The sequence below is a fragment of the Trichomycterus rosablanca genome, chromosome 19 (assembly GCF_030014385.1).
Source record: "Trichomycterus rosablanca isolate fTriRos1 chromosome 19, fTriRos1.hap1, whole genome shotgun sequence".
NCBI classification, from domain to species: domain Eukaryota; kingdom Metazoa; phylum Chordata; class Actinopteri; order Siluriformes; family Trichomycteridae; genus Trichomycterus; species Trichomycterus rosablanca.
Genome location: NC_086006.1, coordinates 10,628,417 through 10,653,760, shown reverse-complemented (window position 1 = coordinate 10,653,760; position 25,344 = coordinate 10,628,417). Strand labels below are relative to the sequence as shown.

The following is a 25,344-nucleotide window of genomic DNA, read 5'->3' as shown; positions in this document are numbered from 1 at the left end:
AAGAACAGCATGAAAGGGGGATAACAAAGCATGCAGAGAAACAGATGGACTACAGTCAGTAATTGTAGAACTACAAAGTGCTTCTATATGGTCAGTGGAGCTGATAAAATGGACAGTGAGTGTAGAAACGAGGAGGTGGTCATAATGTTATCCCTGAATGGTGTATATACTGTATATTAACGCTAGGATGCATTAACCAGTGCATTGTAGTGCCGGTCCCAAGCCCGGATAAATAGGGAGGGTTGTGTCAGGAAGGGCATCCGGCGTAAAAAATGTGCTAAACCAATAATGCGGATCACGATCCGCCGGCGACCCCTAACGGGAGCAGCCGAGGAAATAGAGAGTAATAGCAAGAGAAGGTCATGTGGAGCAGTCAGGATCACTTCTGTTTGCATGTTCTGCCTGTGTCCCAGTGGGTTTCCTATGGGATCTTCGGTTTTCTCCCACAGTCCAAAAACATGCAGCCACTGAATTGGCTTCTTCTTTTGATTGTTATTCAGTGTTCATTGATTCTGAGAATAATAGCAAGAATAGCCATAATAACACAGAGTTTGCATGTCGTATTGAAATACCAAAGTATTACAAAAGTCCGTCCACTGAGTTTGCAGCATAAGTTCTGCATTAAAAGATTTTAAGGACCGAATTTCACCCCACCCTATATTCAGCAACATTACATAACTGGCAATAGTGATACATGCTGACAACAGCTCCTGTACTTATACCGAATCAAAAATATCAAATGCACACAATGACCAAGTCACTATTGTGTTCTAGTTGAACACAAGCAAGCAAGAGTTTCTTACATTTACTTTGACTTTTATTTGATTGCAGACAGGATGAACCTGAGATATTTCATGTTTTGTCTGCTCAACATCTATTCCTGCATTTCAGGCCTGCAACACATTCCGAAAATCGTTGAGACAGCAAAGCATTTACCACTTTGTAATGCTGCTATTCCTTTTCACCACACTTAAAAATCGTTTTGGCACCGAGGATACCAAGTGATTTAGTGTTTCAGGTTTTATTTTGTCTCATTTTTTCTGCAAACACGTCTTAAGATGTGCAACAGTACGGGGTCGTCGTTGTCGCATTTTCCATTTCAAATTTCTCCACATGTTCTCTATTGGGGACAGGTCAGGACTGCAGGCAGGCTAGTCCAGTACCCGTACCGTTTTCTTCCGCAGCCGTGCCTTTGTAATGTGTGCAGCATGTGGTTTTGCATTGTCTTGTTGAAAAATGCATGAACGTCCCTGGAAAAGATGACGTCTTGAAGGCAGCACATGTTGCTCTAAGATCTCAATGTACTTTTCTGCATTAATGCTGCACCACAGAAGTGTAAATAACCTTTGTCAAGGGTACTGACACAGCCCCATACCATGACAGACCTTGGCTTTTGGACTTGTTGCTGATAACAGTCTGGATGGTCCTTTCCGTCTTTGGTCCGGAGCACACAGTGTCAATTTTTTCCAAAAAAAGACCCGGAATGCTGATTCAGCTGACCACAATACACGTTTCCACTGTGTGATGGTTCATCCTAGATGCTTCTGAGCCCAGAGAAGTCGATGCAGCTTCTGGACATGGTTAACATAAGGCTTCTTTTTTGCACAGTAAAGTTTTAAGTGGCATTTGTGCATGTAACTCTGTATTGTAGTGCTTGACAAAGGTTTGCCAAAGTAATCCCTCACCCATGTAGTTATATCAGATATTGTTGAGTGGTGGTTCTTGATGCACTGCCGTCTGAGGGATCGAAGATCACAGACGTTCAGCTTAAGCTTGTGCCCTTGTCCTTTACGCACTGAAATTACTCCTGATTCCTTGAATGGTTTAATGATATTATGCACTGTAGAGGGAGAAATATGCAAATCCCTTCCAGTCTTTCTTTCAGGTACATTGTTTTTAAACATTTCAATCACTTTCTCACATATTTGTTGGCAAACTGGAGATCCTCTGATCATCTTTGCTCATCAAAGACTCAGCCTTTCCTGGATGCTGCTTCTGTACCAAACCATGATTACAATCACCTGTTTGGAATCACACCATTATTTAGTTTTTTTCACCTCATTACTAGCCCTAAATGGTCCCTGTTCCAACTTTTTTAGAATGTGTTGCAGGCCTGAAATGCAGGAATGGAGGTATATTAAGAAATGAAATGAAGTTGAGCAGATAAAACATGAAACATCTCAGGTTCATCCTGTCTGCAATCAAATAAAAGTCAAAGTAAATATAAGAAACACTGCATTTTTATTTTATTTGCATTTTCCATACTGTCCTAACTTTTTCTCATTTGGGGTTGAAAAAGAAAGGCTACTTGCACTCATGTCTACTCTTTGGATAATTGCTTTTCTGGTAAGGTTGTGTTTACCTCATTGCCGCTGTAGTCATGCAATTTTGAAGTCGTTAGGCGTTAAACAGATCACATGCTTTTCCCACCGCTGCGCTTTCATTTCCAATCAGAAACACAGGCAACGAGCAGATCCAAAAACTTCTGTAATAACTTACATTAGAGCGTAATTAGCCCAAAGGTACACAGAACTGTTCCATGAGTGGAAAATTTTAAGAAATCAGACTCGAGTACTTGCATCATCTACAGGACTTTCTACACCCATGCATGTTTATAAGCGTATTTATGTTTATGAAAGCGCCTCTGGGTGTGTTCCCGTCAGAATAAGGATCATGAAAGGCACAGAGGCGTATGAATTCTCTTTTTTAATTGGGTTTACAACCACCTTTAGTTTTTGCTCATAAAAAGTTGTATTTTTTTTTAATAAAGAACAGCTTTTTGTGTGCAAACATGAGGATTAAACAAGAAAATGTGTTTTAAAACCTGCGCTTTGGGTAATTAACGTGCAGCAAACGACAGAGGTAATTCTAGTTAATGTTCTCTAATTGAAAACAGAAGTTTACATCCTTTTCCTTCATTTGTGAGCCCCAGAATGTTCTCTGAATGGTTTCCCCTCCCCCCTTACCTAAGGTTATAAAGAACCCAGGGGAATTGTTCTGGTTATCCAAAAGGAGGAAGGGTAAAAAAAAAAAACCTAAAACAAGTTTTTCTTTTGTGTGAAGAGAACTTACAAAAGCTCTTCTGATTCACTCCTGCTGCATCATTCTCCAAACCAGTTGTGTAAACTGTGTTCAGCTTGGCTTGATCCAAACATTCAGATCCAGTTATGCAAGCTTAAATTAATCTGTACACAAAGAACCGGAGACTAAACATGAGCCACGGAGCAACATCTGCACACATACTGTAAAAGAAAAACATCTCAGTAAACGGGCTCAGTAAACATTTTAGTACAACCCCAAATCAGAAAACGTTGGGACAGTATGGTTAATATACCCCCATTTCTGCATTTCAGGCCTGCAACACATTCCAAAAAGAAAAGTTGGGAGGGGGCAATTTAGGGCTAGTAATGAGGTGGAAAAAACTAAATAATGATGTGATTCCAAACAGGTGATTGTAATTATGGTTTGGTACGAAAGCAGCATCCAAGAAAGGCTGAATCATTGCTGAGCAGAGATGATAAGAGGATCTCCAGTTTGTAAAACAATGTACCTCGGAGAAAGATTGGAAGGGATTTGCATATTTCTCCCTCTACAGTGCAGAATATAATTAAAGCATTTAAGGAATCAGGAGGAATTTCAGTGCGTAAAGGCCAAGGAAGCAAGCTGAAGCTGAACACCCGTGATCCCTCAGACGGCACTGCATCAAGAACCACCACTCAACAATAGCTGATATAACCACATGGGTGAGGGATTACTTTGGCAAACCTTTGTCAAGCACTACAATACCGTACTTAAAACTTTACTGTGCAAAAAAGAAGCCTTATGTTAACCATCTCCAGAAGTGGTGTTGACTTCTCTGGGCTCGGAGGCATCTAGAATGGACCATCACACAGTGCAAATGTGTAATGTGGTCAGATGAATCAGCATTCCAGGTCTGTTTTGGAAAAAATGGACGTCGTGTGCTCCGGACCAAAGACAAAAAGGACCATCCAGACCGTTATCAGCAACAAGTCCAAAAGCCAGGGTCTGTCATGGTATGGAGCTGTGTCAGTGCCCTTGGTAAAGGTCATTTACACTTCTGTGTTGGCAGCATTAATGAAGAAAAGTACATTGAGATCTTAGAGCAACATGTGCTGCCTTCAAGACGTCATCTTTTCCAGGGACGTCCATGCATTTTTCAACAGTTACACACATTACAAAGGCATGGCTGCGGAAGAAGAGGGTACGGGTACTGGACTGGCCTGCTTGCAGTCCTGACCTGTCCCCAATAGAAAATGTGTGGAGAATTTTAAAATGAAAAATGTGACAACGACGACCCCGTACTGTTGCGCATCTTTAGACGTGTTTGCAGGAAGAATGGGACAAAATAAAAGTTGAAACACTAAAAGGAATGGCAACATTACAAAGTGGTAAATGCTTTACTGTCCCAACTTTTTTTGAAATGTGTTGCAGGCCTGAAATGCAGGAATGGATGTTAATAAATGAAATGAAGTTGAGCAGATAAAACATGAAATATATCAGGTTCATCCTGTCTGCAATCAAATAAAAGTCAAAGTAAGTACAACCCCAACTTTTTCTGATTTGGGGTTGTAAATTAAAGAAGAGTTTTGGTTTCCCAAAAAGATTGCCCCTGGTGTAAATGAGTAGAATGTTAGTGTGTGTTGTTCTGAGCCTCGTTGTATTCCTGCCCCCTGCCAAGTGTTTTACACTGGACTTAGACACACCATGACCCTGAGCATAATGGAACAGTTAACAAGAAATAATGGCTCTTTTAGGCTTCTATTTATTAAGGTTAATGTGTGTTAAAAGTCAAATTGTTTATCTTTTGAACATGCAAAATAACAGTTTTGTTTTATGGGTCTTTTTATGGTGTTTTGTTTTGTTTTATGGTCTGTTTTATGGGATTGTCTTTAAGAATATTTGGGCTATTTTATTTTCATGAACCACTTTATCTTGGTCAGGATCACAGCAGGTCCACACTGGACACAAAGCAGTAATATTCTGGATTGGGCGCCAAACTATTAATCTATTGCAGGGCTTTATCCACCCAACCCTCCCACCCTTCTCCAACAGATATAGCCAGTAATGTCTGCGTAGACTCTTGGTGTCCAATGGCACCTTTGAGATTCAAATCAGCTCCACTTACCATGTAAAAGCACTTTGCAGTTCTACAATTACTGACTGTAGTCCATCTATTTCTCTACATACCTTTTTCACCTGCTTTCACCCTGTTCTTCAATGGTCAGGACCACCACAGGACCACCACAGAGCAGGTATTATTTAGGTGGTGGATCATTCTCAGCACTGCAGTGACACTGACATGGTGGTGGTGTGTTAGTGTGTGTTGTGCTGGTATGAGTGGATCAGACACAGCAGCGCTGCTGGAGTTTTTAAATACCGTTTCCACTCACTGTCCACTCTATTAGACACTCCTACCTAGTTGGTCCACCTTGTAGATGTAAAGTCGGAGAAGATCGCTCATCTATTGCTGCTGTCTGAGTTGATCATCTTCTAGACCTTCATGAGTGGTTACAGGACGCTCCCCACGGGGTGCTGTTGGCTGGATATTTTTGGTTGGTGGACTATTTTCAGTCCAGCAGGAACAGAGGTGTTATCCACTCATAACAACACAACACACACTAACACACCACCACCATGTCAGTGTCACTGCAGTGCTGAGAATGATCCACCATCTAAATAATACCTGCTCTGTAGTGGTCCTGGGAGAGTCAAAATGAAATGAAGTTGAGCAGACATGAAGTATCTCGGGTTCATCCTGTCTGCAATGAAATAAAAGTCAAAGTAAATATAATAAACTTTGTGCTTTTTTAATTATTTGCATTTTTCCATGCTGTCCCAACTTTTTCTGATTTGGGGTTGTAAAATAAAGTCAAATGAGATCAAAATGAAGTGAACATAAGGTTAAAAAATTAAAACAGGGGCTTATTATGAGATACAAGGTTAAAACTTGCAGCTCTTTTAGTGAGAGCATGACCAAACAGAAAAGTCGGCCACGGTCATAATCCTACCCATTATTATACAAAATCAAAGACTTCACATTCTGACTTAAGTGTGCATGGCAAGCCTGGCACCTCCCCAGATGTTTAGTTTTCCAAATATAAGGCACACAGGCAATCCAGATATCCAAAACTGCATGTGATTAAACCTTTTCTTTGTTGGATGTACAGTAGGGGCAAAAAGTCTGAGATCACTCTAATTTAGTCCATTATTTACTTTTATTTACCAGCTTCTTTATTTGGGCAGGTTTAGCTTCACTAGGAAACTTTGGACACAAGGCTGGAATACCCTAGACAGGGCACCCGTCTAACCAGAGCTTTGGCTGCCCAACCCAGACATAGCCAGTCATGTCTGTGTACATAATAGTTGGATCAGTGTTATCGACCACTACGCCTTGTTTCTACACTCACTGTGCATTTTATCAGCTCCACTTACCATATAGGAGCACTTTGTAGTTCTACAATTACTGACTATAGTCCATCTGTTTCTCTGCATGCTTTGTTAGCCCCCTTTCATGCTCTTCTTCAATGGTCAGGACCTCCACAGGACCACCACTGCAGTGACACTGACATGGTGGTGGTGTGTTAGTGTGTGTTGTGCTGGTATGAGTGGCTCAGACACAGCAGCGCTGATGGAGTTTCCACTCACTGTCCACTCTATTAGACACTCCTACCTAGTTGGTCCACCCTGTAGATGTAAAGTCAGAGATGATCGCTCATCTGTTGCTGCTGTTTGAGTTGGTCATCTTCTAGACCAGGGGTTTTCAACCTTTTTGGACATGCGCCCCCTTTCGTGTGCCAACCGCGAACTTGCCCCAAACTGTAAACAGAGCATCTCTCTTAAAGAAACACACACGTCCTATAACAGCTGTCGTTGCTTTTGTCAAAGTTTTTTTTCAAACTGAACTGAATAACATTAAACGTGAGTATGTGTGTGGTCAGTTACACTAATGAAATATGTCTCCCGTGGGTGAAAAATGAATTGCTTTAGTTTTAGAAGTAGTTTTAGAAAAAATCTCGTAATGCCACGCCCCCCGGTCAGGCACTCGCGTCCCCCCACGGGGCGCTGTTGGCTGGATATATTTTTGGTTGGTGGACTATTCTTAGTCCAACAGCGCTGCTGTGTCCACTCATACCAGCACAACACACTCTAACACACCACCACCATGTCAGTGTCACTGCAGTGCTGAGAATGATCCACCACCCAAATAATACCTGCTCTGTAGTGGTCCTGGGAGAGTCCTGACCATTGAAGATCAGCATGAAAAGGGGCTAACAAAGCATGCAGAGAAACAGATGGACTACAGTCAGTAATTGTAGAACTACAAAGTGCTTCTATATGGTAAGGTAGAGGTAGTGTCTCATATCTGTCACATGATCACAGCTCAGCTCATGCCGTTCATGCTTTAAGTTATTGGGGCTTGGTTAAAGTTACTACACTCTACCCAAGTTGTATTTTGTTAAACGAACCCTCCTAATAAGCTCGCTTGATAAGATAAACTGAACTTTTCACACTTTATAAAGAGAGAGACTATGGAGTGGCTAAGATTTATACATGTAACTACACTATTTAGAAAAAAAGGAAGCTGCTAGGCTGCTGCAAAACATCTGGAGGTAGGGATTGACAAAAAAAGAGGATAAGGCAAGCCAAAGTTTCTTTCTCAGTTCCTGGGTGGAGCAGCTGTGTAAGCCCCAGGCTTAGGGCCAGGTCCTGGGTTTTAGTTCAGAGAACATAAGGAGGAGCAAACCTCTGTGGAGCCTTCCACATCTGTCACAGTGGAGAGGCTCCGCCCTGCAGAACACCACATCTTTAGTGCTCTCCAAATAAATTACAGAGCTGATTAAACGGCTGGTCCTTCTAATGTTTGTTTCTCGTGATGATTCAGTTTCTATCTCTGTTTGCTATGGTTTCATTATTTTATTATTTAAAGTGGACACCAAGCGCAGATCATAATAAGGGATTGGGATTAGATACAGTATATGGCCAAAAGTATGTGGACACAACCATAGGCTTGTTTGATATCTTCAAAACCATGGACATTAATATGAAGTTGCCACACCTCCCCCGCTCTCCGCACTTTTTTTGTACTGAGTCTCTAAGAATTTGTGCCCATTCTTATGTGAGACAAGACAGTCCACACCAAACTCTTTAGACCAGACCTATATGGACAGTCATGCTGGAACAGTTAACGCCTGATGTAACAAGGAACAAGATAAGACATAAAGTGAGAGTGCATTCTGTTTGTTATAAGTTTGTCCCTGATTTATTTCCTTGTTTTTTTTCCCCTCTGCTTCCTTTACTTGATTCTTATCTCTATAATTTGTAAACATGAGAAGAGGAAGCAAAGAAAGGAAATGAGGTCAAAACAATGACAGAACATTTTTTCGGGAACAGGAAATGTGCTTTCTTACTGAAGAGTTTCTTAAGTGAGACATCACGTCTCACATCTCAACATACACTGATCAACCATAACATTAAAACCACCTCCTTGTTTCTACACTCACTGTCCATTTTATCAGCTCCACTTACCATATAAAAGCACTTTGTAGTTCTACAATTACTGACTGTAGTCCATCTGTTTCTCTACATGCTTTGTTAGCCCCCTTTCACCCTGTTCTTCAATGGTCAGGACCCCCACGGGACCACCACAGAGCAGGTATTACTTGGGTGGTGGATCATTCAGACCACTGCAGTGACACGGACATGGTGGTGGTGTGTTAGTGTGTGTTGTGCTGGTATGAGTGGATAACACACAGTAATGTGTCCTGTGACCATTGATGAAGGTCTAGAAGATGACCAACTCAAACAGTAGCAATATATATGCGATCATCTAATAGAGTAGACACAGTATTTAAAAACTCCAGCAGCGCTGCTGTGTCTGAAGGAAGCTGATACGCATATAAACTCGCCTCGTGCAGGTGAAAAGATGTAGTCGGCTACTGCTCTGTGTTGGAGGGGACATGTGTCAGTGCACTCTCCTCAAACGGGGTGGGGGCCAGCACCAGTAGAGAGGAAGCATAATGCAATTGGGTAAAAACTGGGAGAAAAAAGGGCTAAATGTATAAAAAGTGTGCTACTTACTGTGCTACTTACTTTCAATAGGAGACAGTTCATACTACAAAGCCATGTTGTTGTAACATGCAGAATATGGCTTGTACTTGTTGGTCCCTAAACAATATAAATATAAACAATAAAAATTATTTACATAAAATCAAGAATGGTTTATTATTTTATAATGCTTACAAAGCTTTAAATTACAATTTATTGTAATGTAATTAATGATATCCTCCTCACTCCCGAGATTGGACACTTTAAAAACAAACAATATCCTGTAGCAACACTTGTTCAATTCAGCCTTTTAAATGACATTGTACAAAAAAATAATACATTTTGCATAGGGACTGTGAGTTATTCAGTGTCCAGTATACTGGACATTTGGAATTAAGAGCATTAAATGTGCAAGATTCTGAAAAAATTAACATATTTATTATTAACCATTAAAACATGACATATCAAGTATTGTACATTTATGGCATAATGTAATACATGTTCATAACATTAAAAGCATATAAAAGCCTATGTCTTGTTTGGTCACAGAGGCGATGAGCGTCTTTCTCAACAGCTACTATTTTAGGATCTTTTTTCAAGAAGCTAAAAAAAAATCCTCAATGTGTTTTACCATCCAGTAGAAAGCCAGAGTTGTGTTGGAGTGTCTAAAAGTGAGTGTGACAAAGTAAACTTCTTGTTGAGTTATAAAACCCAGAAAAAAAGTCCAGTATACTGGATATTTGGAATGAGGAGGATAAAGTAATTTAATTTAAAATGTAGTATAGTTCATATACATGAAAGTTGACCTGACTGATCCTGAGCTAAAAGTTTAAAAGCAATGTGTATTGCAATTAGTCACTGTAACTGGCGGAGACCTTAAATGTAGACCTTAAGCCCTTTCCTTAAATGTATTTAAAAGCTAACATGTGGGCACTGTTGGTCCTGTTTATACCCTATATATACTGTATATACTATATGCAACTAGTAATGTAGACAAGAACAGGATTTTACTAATGTTAAAAAATCAGAACTTAATATCAATTATGGTAAAATTATACACCATATAATGTGTGTGTGTGTTTGTGTTTGTGTTTGTGTGTGTTTGTGTTTGCCCTGTGATGGACTGGCAAACTCTCTGGGGTGTTTTCTACCTTTCCACCAGTGAATCGCACCCACCACGACCCTAAATAGGATAAAGCGGCAGTAAAACTACGATTGAATGGATACATACAGTATTTATATACTTACAATTGATTAAATACAAATTAAATTAAAGGTAAAAAACTAAACACAAATATTTAGAAAATTGAACAATACCAGCACTAATTACATTAATGACCAGTGTATTAAAATTCCAAAACAAAACCATCTGAAAGGTATTTCATGAAAGCATCATGACTTTGGTTGGTTGACTTGATTTGTTTGCCCAGGTTATAATGAAAAGGTTAGCTCACACAATTAATCAATACTCATTTTTAACATGGCTCTATGAATGTAAAACAAACACAATAACAATGTTAAATGTACTGTTTTTGTAAAATCTGTTCTGGGTGTGTAGGAAATTAATTAGGGTGGGGAGAAAGGGGGCTGTTTTTGGTGTCATTGGGGTTAAAAACATGGCACCATTGTGAAAGCAACATTATATGGAACACTTAAAAGGAATAAGTACAACAGCAGATTATTAACAGGTGCTCGGCATATGTTACAATTTACTCACACTAAAGTGGGATTTCTATCGGTGTGTATTTACATTTTACAGGCTTGGGGTGAAATCACATAGTATACAATAAAAAGGGAAAATTAGAGGAATCTGTCTATAGCACAGAACAAAAGTTAACAGGTAAAATGTTTTGTAAAGAAACTGGAGAAAATTCCAATTATTTTATTATACAGTGGTACCTTGAAACTCAACGTCAATTGATTCTGGGAGTGGCGTTGAGTTTAAAAGACATTGAGTTTCAAGGTATTTTTCCCCATAAGGATGTATGGGAAACCTGTTACTGAGTTCCATGGTCCTGTGGAACTGCATATATTTCAGGCTAATATAAAATAAAGGGGTTGTTCTTGACACTTATACACTGAAGATAATACAAATTTAATAAAAAACACTGAACACCGTGTTCCGTTCAGTACAGGCACATCAATAGCTTTTGCGCTGACTGTGCTGTTATTTCCTATGAAGTGTGTCTGCACAAAGCTTAACATGACTTACTGTACTCAAACAATGAGCGAGGAATTTCATTAGTGTAGGGATCTTATGAGCAGTAATAATTAAGAGAGATTTAGTGTTCCTGTGTTGTTCTTTCAATACATTGTCACGTTAAGCTTTTATTTTTATTTTTTTCTTATATTCACACTTTGATGACATTTTACGGCACAGCTCAAGCCAGGCCCTGAGCAAAGCGGTTGTTCATTGTTAATTTTTTTTTTTTTATATATATAAAAAAAAGCTGAATACGTTGAGTTTAAAGTAAATGTTAAGTTTAAGGGTATACATTTCTCAACTAAGAGCAATGAGTTTCAAAGACTTTGAGTCTAGGGAATGAGTTACAAAGTACCACGCACTGTACATTAATATCGTAGTTCATATTTCTAATTATGAACCAATTAAAAAATGATTGATAAAATAGTTTTTCTTAATTTACTATCTGTTTTCGGTACTAATCTTTAATATTTCTACTTATTGTATTTTTTGATTTATTACTTTATTTTTTATTTTTTTTTTATGGAGGGGTTGTTTTCAAGTAAAAGTACTTTTTGCATTAACAGATAAGCCTGCTTCTTAGAAATTAATGTTTAAAATAAGTAAGTAAAACAGTTACCAAGCCAATACATTAACTTTATATTATTTATAATACAGTATAAACTACAGTATAACTGTAAATAAACGTCCACATTTTTTTCTGATGATTTGTTATCTCTTAATGTATAATATATATATATATATATATATATATATATATATATATATATATATATATACAGTGTATCACATAAGTGAGTACACCCCTCACATTTCTGCAAATATTTTATTATATCTTTTCATGGGACAACACTATAGAAATAAAACTTGGATATAACTTAGAGTAGTCAGTGTACAACTTGTATAGCAGTGTAGATTTACTGTCTTCTGAAAATAACTCAACACACAGCCATTAATGTCTAAATGGCTGGCAACATAAGTGAGTACACCCCACAGTGAACATGTCCAAATTGTGCCCAAAGTGTCAATATTTTGTGTGACCACCATTATTATCCAGCACTGCCTTAACCCTCCTGGGCATGGAATTCACCAGAGCTGCACAGGTTGCTACTGGAATCCTCTTCCACTCCTCCATGATGACATCACGGAGCTGGTGGATGTTAGACACCTTGAACTCCTCCACCTTCCACTTGAGGATGCGCCACAGGTGCTCAATTGGGTTTAGTCCATCACCTTTACCTTCAGCTTCCTCAGCAAGGCAGTTGTCATCTTGGAGGTTGTGTTTGGGGTCGTTATCCTGTTGGAAAACTGCCATGAGGCCCAGTTTTCAAAGGGAGGGGATCATGCTCTGTTTCAGAATGTCACAGTACATGTTGGAATTCATGTTTCCCTCAATGAACTGCAGCTCCCCAGTGCCAGCAACACTCATGCAGCCCAAGACCATGATGCTACCACCACCATGCTTGACTGTAGGCAAGATACAGTTGTCTTGGTACTTCTCACCAGGGCGCCGCCACACATGCTGGACACCATCTGAGCCAAACAAGTTTATCTTGGTCTCGTCAGACCACAGGGCATTCCAGTAATCCATGTTCTTGGATTGCTTGTCTTCAGCAAACTGTTTGCGGGCTTTCTTGTGCGTCAGCTTCCTTCTGGGATGACGACCATGCAGACCGAGTTGATGCAGTGTGCGGCGTATGGTCTGAGCACTGACAGGCTGACCTCCCACGTCTTCAACCTCTGCAGCAATGCTGGCAGCACTCATGTGTCTATTTTTTAAAGCCAACCTCTGGATATGACGCCGAACACGTGGACTCAACTTCTTTGGTCGACCCTGGCGAAGCCTGTTCCGAGTGGAACCTGTCCTGGAAAACCGCTGTATGACCTTGGCCACCATGCTGTAGCTCAGTTTCAGGGTGTTAGCAATCTTCTTATAGCCCAGGCCATCTTTGTGGAGAGCAACAATTCTATTTCTCACATCCTCAGAGAGTTCTTTGCCATGAGGTGCCATGTTGAATATCCAGTGGCCAGTATGAGAGAATTGTACCCAAAACACCAAATTTAACAGCCCTGCTCCCCATTTACACCTGGGACCTTGACACATGACACCAGGAAGGGACAACGACACATTTGGGCACAATTTGGACATGTTCACTGTGGGGTGTACTCACTTATGTTGCCAGCTATTTAGACATTAATGGCTGTGTGTTGAGTTATTTTCAGAAGACAGTAAATCTACACTGCTATACAAGCTGTACACTGACTACTCTAAGTTATATCCAAGTTTCATGTCTATAGTGTTGTCCCATGAAAAGATATAATGAAATATTTGCAGAAATGTGAGGGGTGTACTCACTTTTGTGATACACTGTATATATATATATATATATATATATATATATATATATATATATATATATATATATATATATATACGTGTATATGTAGTTTCTGATTAAGTTTAACATTGTATTGTCTTTCAAAGATTAGGCCAACATTTAACATTTTAACATTTTCTTTGTAGCTTGCCAGAGTAACTGTCAAAATACCACATCAACATCAGTAGAACCATCGAGTGCTGCCACAGAACAAACAACACAACAACAACAACATCATAGCACTGTTGGCAACATAGTGAACTCTCAAACACTGACTGGCACAGTTATCATTGTTAATCCAGAATCTACAGCTAGCCCAGTTACTGGGAATCCTGGTAAGTGCAATTTTTGTGTTAACTGTGTGTCAATGCATTACTTCAGTTTTATTTTCAAGTGTATTAAAATGATCATTTCTAATGATTTATACTCAATCCTGCACTTCCTATCAGTTATGCTGATGTATAGAAAATAATCCTAATCATCTGTAATTAGTCATAATCTTAATCTGCTGTATGATTAATTCAGCACTGAGTCAGTTTATGAGTTGTGTCATTCAGTGTTGCCATTTTGGGCAGCTAAGATGGCACGGAGGTGCAGGTGATTACATTCTTTCATTCTCACCAGCTCAATTGTTCACACACTTGCTTTTCTATGAAGCAGTGATGCCAGATTGCTCTATCCCATCTGGTTTTCCACTGACATGGGATGTCAGCATTCTTTACATTTTTCAAACTGGTATTGTGGCATTTTGGCCTCACGATGGACGCATACTTGTACAGCGGATTGCCCCAGTGGTGGTGTGACATCTCTTTTGTGAAGCGGACCCACCTGTAAAATCACTTCATGTATAGGAGGCACCAGGGTAGGGGTTCCACTCAGGTTCTGATATTTCCCTGTCTGTTCTGTTTCCAATTGTCAGTGCTGCGCTATCCCTGTTCTATCTACTTTCTCCGTTGTGGGCTGTCGATTATTTTTTTTTGTCTTTTATTTGGTAGTTTTTCTCTATAAATTTGGCCACCTTTTTGTGATTGTCCTCTTTTTTTAGTGGATCTTTAGCAACAGTATTACTTTCCCTTGGATTAAACATTGGGACTAATTGGGTTCTACTTCCATTATAACAGCTTCATGAAAATACCAGATTGTTGAACCTAACAATGTGCTCACTAAGTGCATATTAATCATTGAACACCTCGATGAAATGGTACACTGCCTTCCTATTCAACACTGTTGCATGACCTCATACTTACTCCTCCAGACACAAATTGGAACCTTGTGCAAATCCTTTGTAGCATTAATGAAGGGAGTCCAATTCATAATAATACCAATAAGTTTAGAATGGGATGTCTAACCATCTAATGATCTAGTGTATTATTTTTAGCAATGCACCTGTATACCTTGTGAATATATTTTTAATTAAGGTCACTATAAGTCCACAGCCGATTCTGGGAACAATAAATGAATGCAATGTACAGTTTTAGTGCTCCTGTCCACTCATTTACACACAGGAGGCAATTTACAGTAGTAAGTCAAGGATCAAACGTAAAAAAGGACATTTTTAACAGCCTGTTTGATTCATGTGTTTTAGGGACTACTCAATCTGTGGCATCTGAAAATACTACAAATATCATGGGTAGTGGTGATCCAGCTAAACCAGCAACCAAGCAACCGACAGCCGACATAGCAAGGGCAGCCCCCAATTCCCAAGACACAGAGAAAAGTCAACCTACTACTGGCAGTATCAGTGATAACAGAAACATGGTAGAGAAAAGCCATAATGATCATTTAAATGCAGTGAGTACTGTGGCCTCCGGAACAGATAAACCTGGGAATGTCAGAAAAAGTTATAGTGAGGTGAGTGATTCTGAGACTTAACAAATCGTACAACCCCAAATCAAAAAAAGTTGGGGCAGCATGGACAATGCAAACAATAAAAAACACAGAGTTTCTTACATTTACTTTACAATTACTTTATTTCATTGCAGACAGGATGAACCTGAGATATTTCATGTTTTGTCTGGTCAATGTCATTTCATTTATTAATAAACATCCATTCCTGCATTTCAGGCCTGCAACACATTCCAAAAAAAGTTGGGACAGTAAAGCATTTACCATTTTGTAATGTTGCCATTTCTTTTCACCACACTTAAAAGACGCTTTGGCACCGAGGATACCAAGTGATTTAGTGTTCCAGCTTTTATTTTGTCCCATTCCCATGCAAACACGACTTAAGATGTGCAACAGTACGGGGTCATTGTTTAAAAATTCTCCACACATTCTCTATTGAGGACAGGTCAGGACTGCAGGCAGGCCAGTCCAGTAACCATACCCTGTTCTTCCGCAGCCATGTCTTTGTAATTTGTGCAGCATGTGGTTTTGCATTGTCTTGTTGAAAAATGCATGGACGTCCCTGGAAAAGATGACGTCTTGAAGGCAGCTTATGTTGCTCTAAGATCTGAATGTGCTTTTCTGCATTAATGCTGCCATCACAGAAGTGTAAATGACCTTTGTCAAGGGCACTGACACAGCCCCATACCATGACACACCCTGGCTTTTGGACTTGTTGCTGATAACAGTCTGGATGGTCCTTTTCGTCTTTGGTCCGGAGCACACAGTGTCCATTTTTTTCCAAAAAAAGACCTGGAATGCTGATTTATCTGACCACAATACACGTTTTCACTGTGTGATGGTCCATCCTAGATGCCTCTGAGCCCAGAGAAGTCGACGCCGCTTCTGGACATGGTTAACATAAGGCTTCTTTTTTGCACAGTAAAGTTTTAAGTGGCATTTGTGCATGTAACTCTGTATTGTAGTGCTTGACAAAGTTTTGCCAAAGTAATCCCTCACCCATGTGGTTATATCAGCTATTGTTGAGTGGCGGTTCTTGATGCAGTGCCGTCTGAGGGATCAAAGATCACAAGCGTTCAGCTTAAGCTTGCGCCCTTGTCCTTTACGCACTGAAATTCCTTCTGATTCCTTTAATGGTTTAATGATATTATGCACTGTAGAGGGAGAAATATGCAAATCCCTTCCAATCTTTCTTTGAGGTACATTGTTTTTAAACATTTCAATCATTTTCTCACACATTTGTTGACAAATTTGCTCATCAAAGACTCAGCCTTTCCTGGATGCTGCTTTTGTACCAAACCATGATTACAATCACCTGTTTGGAATCACATTATTATTTAGTTTGTTCACCTCATTACTAGCACTAAATAGCCCTCATCCCAACTTTTTTTGGACTGTGTTGCAGACCTAAAATGCAGGAATATGTGTTTATTAACAAATGAATTTAGGTTGAGCAGATAAAACATCAAACTGCAATCAAATAAAAGTCAAAGTAAATGTGAGGATCACTGTATTTTTATTTTATTTGCATTTTCCATACTGTACCAACATTTTCTGATTTGGGGTTGTAAGTTCTTGTTTGTATTCCATTTTATTAAATGTCGCAACTATTCTGGAAATTGGGTTTGTATTTAAATATTGTTTTCTTTACTTATGAGCACATTATTATTGCACGATTATTCTATAAGGCCACTAAAATAATTTTAAAAGCATTGTCACCTTACAGCAAGAAAGGCCAAGGTTTGATTTTCTAGTCCAGAGGCCAGGGTCCTTTATGTGTGAAGTTTGCATGTTCTCCTTGTGTCTGCATTTTTTTTTAGGCTCTGGTTTCCTGCCACAAGTCTAAAGACATGCAGCCAGGCTAATTGGAGCTACTAACGTAGGAGCTTTCTACCTTTCGCCCAATGAATCTGACCCACCACGATTATGACTGGGATAAACCGCTGGGAAAACAGACAATTATTCTATACCAAGCATAGTAATCAGTTAATTTTACACAAATTTTACTCCATTAATTGACTCTATAAGGTCAAAGCCTTGTGGACACCATTTGCCCCATTTGCGTCTATAATATCCTTCATTTTTCTGAGAGGTATTTCCACAACCTTTTGGGGCATGTCTTTTGAAATGTGTGCCCGTCTAATCAAAAGAGCATTTGTTAGAATTTACAGTTTAATGTATTCCAGTCATGTTTTATTATTGATTAAGATTAAGATCAGAGCTTTGTATAAGCAGCTGTAGTTTCTCAATGCCAAACTTGTCAAACCACCAGGGCACTTTTATTTTGGTCTATAAAAGGACCTTTCCCTAAACGGTCAAAACATATAATAGGTTTTATATTATTTACTTTATTTACTTGGTAGCTATTTATGGTAAGCAAAAACTCTACATACTTTTGGCCATAAGTTCTACATTTAAAGAAGAAAGGTGGATAAAATCTATCTAATTATTTGCAAACTGCACAATAACAGGGCAACTTGTGTTCACTTGCAGTAGTTTTAATCTAGTGCTGTGCATATTGTCAAGGAAGGAAGCTTCAACTGGTCAAAGATAAATGTGAGAACCAGGCAGTTTGGGATGACTAAGTATCCAGACTACAAGTATCCTGTTTAACTTTTCTCTTCTGAGACAATAAATCCTCTTTTTCAAACAACAATATATCCAGAGAGAGATGTTTCTACTCCAAGTGGCCTTGAGTAAAGACCACCAAGTCAGCCATAAGTAGTTAGTAAAGGAGTATGATTATTAATCTGGAATATGTAGGGTCTGTCTGAAAACCTAGTGAGCTGCCTTCTGCCTACTGCCTACATAGGCAGCTGCCTGAGTAGAGAGGATTCTAATAAGACATCAAACGCACTACCTGGACAGCGATTACGGAGATTACGTCACCTCAGTTTTTGCTTACTAACGCCTAGTTCAACAACTCGATCCGAGTGGCTCAAGAAAAATATCTAGCATGCTAAATATCTGGACCAGTCGGCCTCAGGCAGTCGAACCCAGATCTTAGCAATGGTGGGCTAACGTAATAGACCACAGCACCACCTAAGTGTCCAGTTAAAAGCTTATCACGGCGGCACGGTGGCTCGCACTGTCGCCTCACAGCAAGAAAGTCCTGGGTTCGATCCCAAAGCGGGGCAGTCCGGGTCATTTCTGTGCGGAGTTTGCATGTTCTCCCCGTGTCTGCGTGGGTTTCCTCCCACAGTCCAAAAACATGCAGTCAGGTTAAATGGAGACACTGAATTGCCCTAGATGAATAGGTGTGTGTGTGTCTGCCCTGCGATGGGCTGGCGCCTTGTCCGAGGTGTTACTGTGTGCCTTGCACCCATTGAAAAGCTGGGATAGGCTCCAGTATCCGCCCCAAGCCACACTAATTGGATAAGAGGCTAAGAAAGTGAGTGAGTGATTTTATGTACCTGTTAAGAATGGGTGTGGCTGAAACATTTGAACTTGATCATTAGGATGGGTGTCCATGTTCTTCTGGCAATATAGTGTGTTTTTTACAAGCCAAATCCACCCAGCTGTGTATTTTTCTTAACAGTAGTACTACAGGGAATGATACTCTCAGCTGTTTTCTCAGATTAAAAATCTATGCAAAAGAAAAAGATACAAATGGGAAGGATTTGGATCAAAAGCCAAATCCAAAACAGATTTTGCTCAAGTGTAATTAGAGTCCTGAGGGACGTCTAAGATGTGTGTACTCACCCAAGTGAGGATTTTGATCTTGGCTTAACTTTCTTCACCCTAGGGCCCAGTACTGACGTCAGGCCCACCTGACATAACCCTGTTGCATGCACCCATCCCTACTTGATGCCTTCCATCTTCCACTTCTCCCTATCAACTTCCCACTGTCCATTTCTCTTTCTGTCAGCTGGAAGTCATCATGGGCCTGAAGCAGAGCACCGTACATATGCATGCAAAACATTCAGATACTCTTACATGCAAACGATGATTCAACAACTCTGTACATTTCAATCCATGCAAAGAGGGGCGTTTTCAGAGGGGAGTTAGTGGCATGTAATTGAAATTTATTAGCAACATTGATCATATTAGCAATATGGGCTGTAAATCCTGAATTTGCATTTACAATTTAGCTTAAATGCTTTATCCAGATGTGCATTCCACTTCAGCCAGTATTTACATGATATAGATAGATGGATGGACAGACGGACGGACAGACGGATAGACTGAGACAGACAGACAGACAAACATAGATAGATAGACAGACAGACAGACAGACAGACAGACATACAGACAGACAGACAGACAGACAGACAGACAGACAGACAGATAGATAGATAGGTGGATAGATAGACAGACAGTCTGACAGACAGACAGAAAGACAGACAGATAGATAGATAGGTGGGTAGATAGACAGACAGTCTGACAGACAGACAGAAAGACAGACAGATAAACATATAGATAGGTAGGTAGATAGATAGATAGATAGATAGATAGATAGATAGATAGATAGACAGACAGACAGACAGACAGACAGACAGACAGACAGACAGACAGACAGACAGACAGACAGACAGTAATGCTGGAACAGGAAAGGGCCTTCTCTAAACTGTTGCTGTAAAGTTGGAAGCTTATATCTAATATATTTTTAAACATTGCACTTGTTAGCAACTGTTTTGGCTGAAACACATAAATTCAATAATTAGAAGGGGTGTCCCAATACTTGGGATACTACAATATAGTTTATAAACTACATAGAGGGGTCAAAGGGCTGTCAATACAATTTAATGTCAATATAATAGTCAACATTCAGGGTAATTAATAATGTTGGACTTAAATCAGACATAAAATCAAACTGTGGTAATATCAACACCATACAACCAAAATTATGTGAACACTCCTTCTGATTTGTTGAGTCCAGGTGTTTCAGACACACCTATAAAAGCAACATTATAAAATAATATGATTAGTAACTCTGTGGCAGTAGTTTGAGGCTTTATGCTGTTTTCCATGTATATGCTGTATTTGTTTTGGAGGAACTTCAGTGGGCTGCACAAAGCCCTGGTCTCTACCCCACTGAACACCTTGGGATAAAATTGAAATGTCAGTTGCAAACCAGTCCTTATTTTGACTAAGCCAGCAAATGTTCTTTTGACTGAATGAGCACAAATACACTCCCACAGATACACTCCAAAATCTCATAAAAAACCTTCCCAGGAGAGTGGATACAGCTACATATTCATTTTCATGGTTTATATCAGGTGTTTACATAATTTTGGCCATAGTGTACATTTACATTAACCTGTTTTCCTGATCTAACAAGTCAAATAAAATATGTTAGTGGTTTGTGATTAATTTGTGTATGAGTGTTTTAAATTCATTTTCTCTTTATGCCCCTAAGGAGTCCAGTCAAGGTGCTTCTGTTTTTTGGGGATTGCTTGTTACTGGGTTGCTCCTTGCTGCTGCACTGATCGGAGGACATGTGTGGAAAAATCACAGGTGCTCAAAGGGCAAGGGGATGGCACTGGTAAGTTTTCTTAAACTATTAACTATGCTGCTTTCACATCATCATCAAATGAAAATCTTCTTCCCCTTAAAGCTTCTTTGAGTGTCCAAAAAGGTGGAAATCAGATGGCACTTAATCCAGACTATAAGCTCTCTCTCAATTACCAATTACTACTCCTCCCGCCCTCACCGTTTCCAACCAAAATAGAAAAGTGTGGAAACTTTTTGAAGATCCCTCGTATTTATTATGTACGTCTAACATGTATTTACCTCAGTTGTCTTTGTGTAATTTGAAAGCCAAACTCCACTCCATTCATAGCATAGAAATGGGACACTGTTTTACATTCTTAGTACATGACCGTAATCACCTCCTTGTTTCTACACTCACTGTCCATTTTATCAGCTTCACTTACCATATAGGTGCACTTTGTAGTTCTACAATTACTGACTGTAGTCCATCTGTTTCTCTGCATACTTTGTTAGCCCCCTTTCATGCTGTTCTTCAATAGTCAGGACACCCACAAGACCCCTGACATGGTGGTGGTGTGTTAGTGTGTGTCGTGCTACTCACTGTCCACTCACTGTCCACTCACTGTCCCATCTATTAGACACTCCTACCTAGTTGGTCCACCTTGTAGATGTAAAGTCAGAGACGATCGCTCATCTATTGCTGCTGTTTGAGTTGGTCATCTTGTAGACCTTCATCAGTGGTCATAGAACGCTGCCCACGGGGCGCTGTTGGCTGGATATTTTTGGTTGGTGGACTATTCTCAGTCCAGCAGTGACAGTGAGGTGTTTAAAAACTCCAGCAGAGCTGCTGTGTCTGATCCACTCATACCAGCACAACACACACTAACACACCACCACCATGTCAACGTCACTCCAGTGCTGAGAATGATCCACCACCTAAATAATACCTACTTTGTGGTGGTCCTGGGAGAGTCCTGACCATTGAAGAACAGGGTGAAAGGGGGCTAACAAAACATGCAGAGAAACAGATGGACTACAGTCAGTAATTGTAGAACTACAAAGTGCTTCTATATGGTAAGTGGAGCTGATAAAATGGACGGTGAGTGTAGAAACAAGGAGGTGGTTTTAATGTTGTGGCTGATCGGTGTACCCTTTCAAATCTATCACCATATTAAAAAGCATTATAGGACTTCATAGCTGTTTACAACCTATTTCATGACATTGTTTCAAATCATTGGTGTCCCAGCATTTTTGAAATAGGGTTTGAACAATCAATAACAGTAATAAGTAAAGATCCATGTGCTGGTTTCAGTTATATACCTGTAAAAGACATTATACTAACCATCGCGTTCTGTTTCATCAGGATTCTACTAAATGTCCCAAATTCTTTGAAATGGGGTTCGTAATTTAGTCAACATAAACATTTCAACAACAACAAAGATCATTTTCAAATAAAAAACACCATATGAAAACCATCCAGCACACATGCCCAAGACCTAAACCATTAACAGGGTGAATCATTCTCATTTTTTTATCTCCATGCCAAATAAATGCAGCTGTTTTCAGTGTTGGACATCAAGTAAACAGCAAAATGAAGCTCAGAAACAATGGCACAAAGCTTTTAATTTTACAAACAGGCTGCAGAAAGCAACTGGAGCTGTAATTGTATTGATTTATAGAAGTATATGGTATTATAATGCAGATCTTATTTATAAACGCTTGTTATGTGTGTTCCTTCAGGCTGAAGAGTCATGTGTGGCTGACGAAGAGAACCAGGGCAATACGCTGGTGTCTGTTGCGCCCCTGAATCCACCCGAGAGCCAAGAGAAGCCGAGTCAGAACGGAGAGTCCCTCGAGTCTGTGAAGCTTCAGAACCCGCCCAACACCATCAACGGCCACTCCGCCACTAAAGCCGACACTGAGCTGTGAGAGTCCATCTCAACCACACAGGTTATGGGTCGAAGATCACTATCACGAGCGCTGATGTGCCCCAACCTTGGCCTATGAATGACTGTGGAATTGATACAGTACAGTTAGCAATACAACTAACAAGCAATGTAGCTTATAATGACGTAGTAAGTAAGTCATGTATTTGTCTATCACCTGCCCCGATACATTGTTTTATACACCGATCAGCCATAACATTAAACCACCTCCTTGTTTCTACACCTACTGTCCATAGGAGCACTTTGTAGTTCTACAATTACTGACTGTAGTCCATCTGTTTCTCTACATACTTTGTTAGCCCCCTTTCATGCTGTTCTTCAACAGTCCCCCACAGGACCACCACAGAGCAGGTATTATTTAAATGGTGGATCATTCTCAGCACTGCAGTGACACTGACATGGTGGTGGTGTGTTAGTGTGTGTTGTGCTGGTATCCACTCACTGTCCACTCCTACCTAGTTGGTCCACCTTGTAGATGTAAAGTCAGACATGATCGCTCATCTAGTTTAAGCGATCTAGAGGACGCTGCCCACAGGGCGCTGTTGGTTGGATATTTTTGGTTGGTGGACTATTCTCAGTGAGGTGTTTATAAACTCATACCACGCATACCAGCACAACACACACTAACACACCACCACCATGTCAGTGTCGCTGCAGTGCTCCGAATGACCCACCACCCAAATAATACCTGCTCTGTAGTGGTCCTGTGGGGGTCCTGACCATTGAAGAACACCATGAAAGGAGGCTAACAAAGCATGCAGAGAAACAGATGGACTACAGTCAGTAATTGTAGAACTACAAAGTGCTTCTATATGGTAAGTGGAGCTGATAAAATGGAAAGGAGGTGGTTTTAAAGTTATGGTTGTTTGGGTAGTTAGAAGAACTGCAGTAATTTTGGTGTTATATAACGTTAGGCCATTATAATGTGAAATTTATCTGGCTGTGGATCTCTGACCTAATGTTGAACACTGGCCTGAAAGACCTCCTATGTGATTCATTACTGGCTCACAGAGTTGGCAAGCCTTGGCCAATGTACATGTTGCAATATGCAATCATTTCCAAGTCCCTCCATGTGGCTCCCAGTCCAAGAGCACGCCATCCCTGAAGAAATGCTAAGCTAAACTGTTTCCTTTTTGTATGTTTGTGTGTGTTTTTTGTGAGGTTTAAAATTGTGTCACATGTGCATACCAGTATGGATGAATCGTGTGCCCATGTGGGCAAGTATCGTACATCAACCTTTGTAAGAAAAAAACAAAAACAAAAAAACTGTGACAATGTGATGACTTGTAGAGTTGAAGTGATTCGAAGACTCAACTGGTGCTGAATCTCGCTGATTAACGATTCTCACACGACTCCTCACTCATCACTGCATACCACCCACGACAATCCAATAACAAGACAGGGTACAATACATTCTGGAGGGCACCCAGGTGACACAGCGGGATTTTCTGCTAGCATACCAGCGCTGGAGTGACAAGGACATGGTGGTGGTGTGTTAGTGTCTGTTGTGCTGGTATCCACTCACTGTCCACTCTATGAGACACTCCTACCTAGTTGGTCCACCTTGTAGATGTAAAGTCAGAGATGATCGCTCATCTATTGCTGCTGTTTGAGTTGGTCATGTTCTAGACCTTCATCAGTGGTCTGTTGGCTGGTGGACTATTCTCAGTCCAGCAGTGACAGTGAGGTGTTTAAAAACTCCAGCATTTCATCACTGCATACAACCCACAACAGGATACAATACATTCTGGAGGGCACCCAGGTGACGCAGTGGGATTTTCTGCTAGCATACCAGCGCTGGGATTCTGAACTCCTTGAGTTCAGGCTGGGTGCCCTCTAGCAGGCACAATTGGAAGTGCCAGCATCAGAAAATATTGGCCACTAAGTCTGCTTCATTGCTGTGTAAGGACCCTGGTTAGTATCCCAAAGTGCATGTACAGAAGTGGAGGAATGTGGAGATCAGTGTGTGACTCTCCATGTGCGAGACTGGTCTCACAGGCCAGAAATACAATAGAAAAAAAGATACATTCTGGAATTTTCTCATATTTGCCGTTACTGAGTATTATGATTTTTAGTACTAGTTGTATAATTGTGTAGTTGTATTGATATATTGGCTCCTGAAACCTGTTCTACTTTTGTCGGTGTGTTGCAATTATTAAACATTAATTGTCAATTAGCAATATGCCAAAGAAACAATGAATAAAGCTGGAGAAGTCGGTGTAATGTTTATCTTGGTTTATCTTTAGTCATACATCTGTATTTCTCTTGCCGTCTACTTTATTCATGCTCCTCTTGTTGTTGTTTTTTTAACATTCCACTGTCTTTGTTTGCTAGAACTCTATTAAACTGATGACAAACTAGTGTTAATGTTTGTTTGGACTATAAATAAACTTGTGAAAACTAAACGTATATAGTTGTATGTATATACTGTATGTATACACTGATCAGCCATAACATTAAAACCACCTCCTTG

At 40.0% G+C, this 25,344-nt stretch overlaps 1 protein-coding gene across 1 annotated transcript in view; it reads left to right on the top strand.

The window, feature by feature from the left end:
• Positions 1–23,132, top strand: part of cd34 (CD34 molecule) — a 32,285-nt gene extending 9,153 nt beyond the window's left edge. The window contains exons 2-5 of the mRNA XM_063015892.1: positions 13,794–13,982; positions 15,233–15,498; positions 20,852–20,977; positions 22,666–23,132. Of these exons, the coding sequence (XP_062871962.1) occupies positions 13,794–13,982; positions 15,233–15,498; positions 20,852–20,977; positions 22,666–22,854 (770 nt within the window). The 3' untranslated portion in view covers positions 22,855–23,132. The remainder of the gene's footprint in view (positions 1–13,793; positions 13,983–15,232; positions 15,499–20,851; positions 20,978–22,665) is intronic.
• Positions 23,133–25,344: the final 2,212 nt, after the last annotated feature.